The 8601-nt window shown below is 37.8% G+C and overlaps 1 protein-coding gene across 1 annotated transcript in view; it reads right to left on the reverse strand.

Annotated features, from left to right (window-relative positions):
* Positions 1-6542, reverse strand: part of LOC120299796 (trafficking protein particle complex subunit 9-like) — a 239579-nt gene extending 233037 nt beyond the window's left edge. The window contains exons 1-2 of the mRNA XM_039325004.1: positions 6195-6542; positions 2764-2916 (exon numbers count right to left, since the gene is read on the reverse strand). Coding sequence (XP_039180938.1) covers positions 2764-2916; positions 6195-6396 — 355 coding nt within the window. The 5' untranslated portion in view covers positions 6397-6542. The remainder of the gene's footprint in view (positions 1-2763; positions 2917-6194) is intronic.
* Positions 6543-8601: the final 2059 nt, after the last annotated feature.

Consider the following 8601-nt stretch of genomic DNA (forward strand, 5'->3'; position numbering starts at 1 on the left):
AGAGAAGAGCAACAAAGATGATTAGGGGACTGGAGGCTAAAACATAAAGGAATGGTTGCTAGAATTGGGTATGTCTAGTTTAGGGGCTGCATAAAGAAGAGGGAATTAAGCTATTTTCCAAAAGCACCTGAAGGCAGGACAAGAAGCAACGGGTGGAAACTAATCAAGGAGAGAAGCAACCTAGAACTAAGGAGAAACTTCCTGACAGTGAGAACAATTAATCAGTGGAACAGCTTGCCTCCAGAAGCAGTAAATGCTCCAACACTGGAAGTTTTTAAGAAGAGACTGGACAGCCATTTGTCCGAAATGGTGTAGGGTTTCCTGCCCGAGCAGGGGGTTGGACTAGATGACCTCCAAGGTCCCTTCCAACTTTACTACTACTACTACTACTACTATTATTATTATTATTATTATTATTATTATTATTATTATTATTATTATTATCTGGTTCTAAGACTAAGGTGTGGGTCCCTCTGGCCCTGCATTGGAGGGCAGAGCAATTGGGTGTCCTTCTTCTCCTGAACTTCTCCAGAACTTCTTTTTTCATCCAATTTGAATTGGAAGGTGCTCCATACCAGAACTGTGCTGGTATGGGCTACCCTCAAGTCTGTACCTGGAGAACATTATCACAGAACCTAGGGGCATTAAAAGTGTTTTCCCAACACATTTTCAAACTCATCTACACAGCCGTGAAGACTGATGCCTTTTTAAAAAAAAAGTAAAAGAGAGAAGCAACCTGGAATTAAGGAGAAACTTCTTAACAGTGAGGACAATCAACCAGTGGAACAGCTTGCCTCCAGAAATTGTGGTCGCTCTATCACTGGAGGTTTTTAAGAAGAGACTAGACATTCACCTCTCTGCGATGGTATAGGTTCTCCTGCTTGAGCAGGAGGCTGGACTAGAAGACCTCCAAGGTCCCTTCCAGCTCTGCTCAGCTCTGCTTTGCTCTGCTCTACTCTATTGCGGAGTTTGGTTAAACATTTTGCAAATAAAGGAATGGTGCTTAGAATGGGGAAATATTAGAATAGAATAGAATAGAACAGAATAAGGGATAGAATAGAATAGAATAGAATAGAATAGAATAGAATAGAATAGAATAGAATAGAATAGAATAGAATAGAATAGAATAGAATAGAATAGAATAGAATAGAATAGAATAGAATAGGATGGGATGGGATGGGATGGGATGGGATGGGATGGGATGGGATGGGACAAGGAATAGGAATAGGAATAGGAATAAGAATAAGAATAGGAATAAGAATAAGAATAGAATAGAATAGAATAGAATAGAATAGAAGCTGGAAGGGACCTTGCAGGTCTTCAAGTCCAGCCCCCTGCTTAAGCAGGAGAACCTATATCGTCTCAGACAAGTGACTATCTAGTCTCTTCTTTAAAATCTCCAGTGATGGAGCGCCCACGATTTCTGGAGGCAAGCAGTTCCGCTGGTTAATTGTCCTCACTCTCAGGAAGTTTCTCCTTAGTTCCAGGTTGCTTCTCTCCTTGATCAGTTTCCCACCATTGTTTCTCGTCCTTCCCTCTGGTGCTTTGGAGAATAACGTGACCCCCCTCTTGCTGGTGGCAGCCCCTCAAGATACTGGAACACTGCTATCATGTCTCCCCTATTTCTTCTTTTCTTTAGACTAGCCAAACCCAAGTCTTGCAGCCGGGACCAATATTTCTTGTATTTTCCCAAACCCTTTCCGAGTCAGTCTCTAACTGCCAATCATCATCTATCAACCCATTCAAGGAGTTAACATTGGTTCCATAGGTTACGAAGCCGTTTAGGAGCAAGTGACTGAAAAACTGTCTGCTTCTATGTTAGCCTCTGAGATTTTGCATTCTGAGAAAATGCTCTGCTTGTTGCACCTCATGCTGTGGACTTGGCAGCCTTTTGGAGGAGATTGTCCTAAAAATGTAAAATCATCTTTTCAGTGAGCAGAGACTTTGGTTAAAGATTTTTATTTGCAAAACATTTGTTCTTCCGATCAGCCTAACTGCAGTCCTCCCTGGTAACCATTGTTTTTATTATTCTTAATTTTACACATGATGATATTTACTGTTTGACGGGCCTCGTTGCGATTATTGGAATCTAAACACTATTTACCTGTTTAGTAAAATGAAAATCACCCTGTATGCTTTAAAACTAAATAAGCTGTATCTGTGTTTTATAGATGACAGTGAAAATTATTCATACCTTTCATCTCCCAAATATGGAAATTTTAGTTAATGTAGCACATGACATTTCTGGTTACCATATTTTAACCTTAATAACATTTCTTTGCATTGTACTATGAATTTCTAGAGTAGGGTGGTTTTAATGAGCTCTGGGGGTAAACTAAAAAGAGCCTGCTTAGTCCACAGTCACCGCAATTTAGTGGTGTGTTTATAACAGTACAATACCAAACAATTCATCACTCAAGCAGAGAAGAAAGCTAATTTCAAATATATAGGCAAGTCCATCAGCTTGGAAACCTCTCCCTTTCCCCTCAGCATGGCTGGCTCAGGAATTCTGGGAGTTGAAGTCCACGAGTCACAAAAGAGCCAAGGTTGCCTACCCCTGGCCTAGGCAACCCAAATAACACCTCTACTTCACAAGTTGCATTGGCTCCCAGTGAGTTTCCAGGTACAATTCAAGGCAGTATACCATCTACAAAGGGGGGGGGAGCACACAATGACTCAACAGTTAAAGACATTGAGCTTGTCAGCTGGAACCCTGTCAAAAATTAAAATTTAGCCATTGTATTAGTTAAAACTTTAACCCACCATCATTCAGATCCTGCAGAAGGTTTTCGTGACAGGAGAAATCAAGCTTGACTTTAATATACACAGTAAATACAGCAATACTTCCTGGCTTTAAAGGAAACTGTGAGAGTGTATCTTCTAGATTCCAACTCAAGAAGTCACCAAACATTTTTCCTAAAATAAAAACATACGGAGGTTAAATGTAAATGCAAACACAATTAACGTATATCCCTTCAACCCAGTGTTAAATACATACACTCCAGCATTTGCAGAGATGTTAATGATTTTAATGCTTTCTCAAGAAATTAAAAAAAAACTGCTTTCTATCATCCTTCAATATTCCTGTAATACAACAAAAAGAGCTACTAAAAAGTGAATTCCATCTGTCCACTATTTTCAGGAACAAACAGAAAAGATTTTCCCTTCCTACTCAGGTAATGGAATATAAAAATTGTTGACTTAGAAGGCACTCTAAAATTAAGCTTCATCTGATGCTGAATTAGATTTCCATAAAACGTATTTAAAATGGTAAATCTGTATTATGTTAGCATCTGAAGATTTGAACCCTCCGTTATTGACTTTTGTTCTTATGGTTAGTCTTCATAAACACAAGTCTTCTACTTCCACCCAAGGTAATAAGAATGACGATTCCTATATTTCAACTCAAAATATGATTTTGGAGAAGGGAAAACAGTTTTCTTTGCCCTAGTCAAAAATCAGCCTAGAACGAACTTGAAATTCTTCACAATATGTGATGTATTTAAAACATGTGTAAAAATTGCCTATTGGGAGATTTTAAAAAACTACGTTTATTAGCGCAGATAAATCTCCCTGCTTGAAAAGAACAGGAGCTTTCAATCCATCCTGATATAGTATTCAAATCAAAATTTGTCTTTATGTTTGCATGAATGACAGTTACATTAAGAGTTAAAATTTCCCAGTACTGGCCTGCCATTTATTTAAACACCTAACTGCTCCTTAGCAAGAAAGCAAGATAAAGAAACAGGGCTATGAAAATATCTACAGAACCCTCACATCCTGGACACAAACTGTTTCAACTTCTTCCCTCAAGACGATGTTGCAGGGCAGTGGTTCTCAACCTGTGGGTCGGGACCCCATTTGGGGTTGAACAACCATTTCACGGGGGTCGCCAAACAACGCAGTCTGCCATTTTTTCCCCCTTTTCCTTAGCTGTGCTACTCCCTTTTATTCTATTGGCTTTTGAAAGCCAATAGAATAGACTCTCTTGAATAGAGTCTAATTCTATTGGCTTTCAAAAGCCAATAGGAATTGTCCAGGCTATCTCTGCCCTGCTGAGCCCGCCAAAAGTCCCATTCTGCAAACGGTGCTGCACCAGTTAAGTAGTCCTCGACTTACAACCGGTTGAGTAGTCCTCAACCGGTTGTAAGTAGTGCTAAACAACTAATTCTCTGTCTTATGCCCTGGGAGGTCAAACCACCTAGTAGGGGCTGTATTACTATTATCTTTCTCAGCGTTCCTATTATCTATCTCCTTAGTTTCTTATGACCATAACTTTGTTGTTTGTATCTTATAATTTATGTTGTTTGCTTTTATTAGTATCCTATTGTGATTTATGATTGCTTATTTAGTATCCTATGACTATCACTGAATGTTGTGTCTTATGATTTATGATGATTGTATTTTGTGATTATGATCACGATTTATCACTCGTTGCTTGTATGTACACTGAGAGCTTATGCACTGGAGACAAATTCCTTGTGTGTCCAATCACACTTGGCCAATAAAGAATTCTATTCTATTCTATTCTATTCTATTCTATTCTATTCTATTCTATTCTATTCTATTCTATTCTATTCCATTCCATTCCATTCCATTGCATTCCATTCCATATTTTTCTATTCTATTCTATTCTATTCTATTCTATTCTATTCTATTCTATTCTATTCTATTCTATTCTATTCTATTCTATTCTATTCCATTCCATTCCATTCCATTCCATTCCATATTTTTCTATTCTATTCTATTCTATTCTATTCTATTCTATTCTAGGCTAGGCTAGGCTAGGCTAGGCTAGGCTAGGCTAGGCTAGGCTAGGCTAGGCTAGGCTAAGCTAGGCTATTCTAATTTTTAAAGACAAAGGAAGATGTCTGTTAATCTGTGGAAAGGTAAGAAAAGGAATACTGGATTCAAACTATGGTAATTTAAAAGGCACAAATTAATCTTCTTTATCCTTATAGGAATCATTAAATGTATATAGCCAGATCTTATTCTATGAGATTCAAATCCATTACTGTACGGGGAACTGAACTCATGGATAATCGCACTTTACATGACTACATACAGCACACTGCAAAGCGTGAGATGGGTGGCATATAAATTTATTAAGTAAATAAAACATATAAATTAACTTTAGAAACTATCCAGGTTCTGCTGTTCAGCACCAAAGTTCTCTTCAGGAAGACATATATACAGTCTATCAGAATGGGATCTACAGTCCATCAATTGTTCACCTACAGTCTTGAGAGCTGAAGGTAATGAAATTTCATTTTAATGTATGCCGATTAGTGTACATTTAAAGTGACAATAAAGTTATTCTCTTCTAGTCCACATGGCATAATGTAACATAAGCATCTCATAAGAGTGATATATATATATATATATATATATATATATATATATATATATATATATATCTTACATGGTATACCTTTTCTTTAAATTCAAGACAGATCGAGGTTAATGGATTTGAGCCCCATGTAGTAAGATCTGGCTGTGAACATTTGGAGATTCCTAATAAGAATAAAACCAACCACGTATGGCATCCTGATGGTTATTGTTCACTGAAAACACCACACAGAATATACATTGCACGCAAAATACAGAAATCGCCCTTTCCAAGGGGAATGGGGTCAATAATAATAATCTTTATTGATTAGCCCGTGGGCCATATCAAGGTGCAGAGTTCCAAACACACGTTATACTAAAAATGCAGTAAAAACAATTTAGAATGGAATTAGTTAAAATATCATTTAGGATAAAATAGAAATAAAATACAATTTCAAATGAAATTGGGATAAAATATGGTGGACGTACGTGAGGCCATGACAAAATGTAATACTTCTCCCCCCACCACCTTAAAAGAAGGCCGACTGCATACATCACTTAAGACAGATTTTAAGAGAAAATAGGTTTCAAAGAAACTTAGATTTCTGAACAGTTGCCAGAATTGCTCTATCAAGGGAAAACAAACTCCAAACTATAAACATTTGACAACATGGTAGCCAAAAGAACATGATCTTCAGCTGTTTCTAGGACAGCAACAGAGTGTGTAGGAAATGCAATCCCAATTAGAAAAAGGAAATGGAGAGAATAAAAAACTAAAACAAATCAGCCCAGTTGATAGGAAAACATCGGGAAGGGGGGAGGGAGCAGGAGTGATTTTATAGCAGTTGGAAAACTACTAATTTAACCTTTCATGTTGACCATTTTTGAGGTAACCTCCAGCTTCTCCAGAGGTTCTGTTCCAATATTTTCAAGTTTAATGATGAGCGGCTGAGTCTCTCCGTTGTACAGCTGGACAGACACGCTGGTGGTAATTTCGTCACCCGAAGAAGGCTGAAGGGTACGCGCAGACCTTAAAAAATTGTGGGAAAGTATCAGTGGGTAATGCATCCATCATTATAAAATGAATCCATACATTATTTACAATAGGGGTCCCCAACTCCCTGGTCTGTGGACCGCCACCGGTCTGCAGCATGCCAGCAACTGGGCCGCGTAAACAAGCGAAGCCCCATCCGTGGGATGCAGGCAGCACGTGAAACCACGCCCTCTCCGTGGAACCGGTCCCTGGTGACCAAAAAGTTTGGGGCTGCTGATTTACAATACATTCATAGTAGTTTTTCTTTCCATTCAGTTGTGTCCAGTTCCCTGAGACTGGACAAGTCCTTGCAGTTTTCCCAGCAAGCTTTTTTCAGTAATAGTTTGCCTTTGTCTGCTTTCTAGGGCTAAGAGAGAGTGTGACTGGTCCCAGGTCATCCAGTGGGCTTCTTGCACAAGGGGGGGACTAGAACTCAGGGTCCCCCAGTTTCTAGTCTGATGCCTTCACCACTACACCAAACCGGATCTCTCAGATATCGCCATATGTTATTAAAGTATTAATAAACAATGTCACCTAAGTTTATGAACACTGTTAATAAAACGGGGGTGATGGAGAAAATAAAGATCGGGCCAAAAACAATCACACTAATGGCAGAAGAAGCATTTAACCACAACTTTCAGTTTGGCACTACTTATTCCTGTTCTTCCCTTTGTTACTGTTCTTCATCACCTGCCACACTTGAAAACTGGGACTGTATGAGGTACAACTTGAAGTGGAGGCAGACGTAGGGAATTTTATTTGGGTATCTAAAGTGCAAACTCAGTGAAACTTAGTTTTGAACCATGCTAAAGAAAGATACAATTAAAGTTAACTTCTGCCCCCGAGAACTGACAAAAGTGTTAACACTCAAAACTAACTGGGATAAAATTAAGGCATTACTTATCCTTCTGAGGTAAATTTAGCACAGAGAAACAAGCACTTTAAATAAAAAAAAAACCTCCAAAATAAATGAACAAAAAAGTCAAAAATGCACATGAAGGACTGTAATCAAACAGCTCACTAAGGGAAGAGTGTAGAAAATTTTATTATTTCTCATGCACACACATACATATACACACACAAACACACAGACTCATACACACAAGCACACATACACTTCTCTCCTTTACAAACTGCAATCCCTTAGCCATCACCAGCCATTTAGAATCCCTGTCTAAACACAGTTTCAAGGGAGTTTTGAAAGAAAACTATGCTGAATATTCAATTTAGGGTAGATATTAATATTAATCATAATAAAAAAAAAACCACAAGCAGAGAAAATTTGCCCAAAACTTGCTTCCAAATTTTGGAGCATAAATCCATGCATGAAACATGGATATGGTCAAGATTATTTTTCTCATTGCAATCATTAAAGGTTCAATTTATAAATAACTTTTTTTTTTTTAATCTCAAAGTAGCAGGACTCAACTGTATTGCATGTGAGAGACTCATCCATTTTAAACTGATTTATAATCCAGCACTGGGGCAGATACAATTTCATTATTTAAAATGTGCTTTGAGAGGAAAAAAAGCTCTCCCTCAGGCCCTTTCACTCTCTATCAACTCTTAACACGTACGTGACAGGTTAAGATATTTTTGTTCCTTTTTTATATAATTTTTATTAAAAAAATTTTTTTAAAAAAAAAAACAAAAACTAGCAACAACTAATATAAAGGAAGGTTAAAAAAAAAGAAAAGAAAGATCAAGGAAAAATCAAAAAGTGCAGGAAAAAGAAGTTGAAGAAACATAGAAAATAGAAAAGGTGCTGTTTAAACGAACCTGTTTTTAATGTTAAGATGAAGTATCATTTGTAATCATTTTCATTTTTTAAAAAAGAAACACCGTGTTTAAAAAAAACACATTCAGGTTAATAACAACAACAACAACAATAATAATAATAATAATAATAGAGTTGAAGGGACCTTGAAGGTCATCTAGTCCAACCCCCTGCTCAGGCAGGAAACCCTATATCATTTCAGACAAATGGCTGTCCAGTCTCTTCTTAAAAACTTCCAGTGTTGGAGCATTCACCGCTTCTGGAGGCAGGTTGTTCCACTGGTTAATTGTTCTACTGTCAGGAAGTTTCTCCTTAGTTCTAGGTTGCTTCTCTCCTTGATTAGTTTCCATCCGTTGCTTCTTGTCCTGCCTTCAGGCGCTTTGGAGAATAGCTTGACTCCCTCTTCTTTGGGCAGCCCCTGAGATATGGGAACACTGCTATCCTGTCCCCCCTCGTCCTTCTC

The sequence above is a fragment of the Crotalus tigris genome, unplaced genomic scaffold, assembly GCF_016545835.1.
Source record: "Crotalus tigris isolate CLP2741 ecotype Arizona unplaced genomic scaffold, ASM1654583v1 scf7180000024314.327548, whole genome shotgun sequence".
NCBI classification, from domain to species: domain Eukaryota; kingdom Metazoa; phylum Chordata; class Lepidosauria; order Squamata; family Viperidae; genus Crotalus; species Crotalus tigris.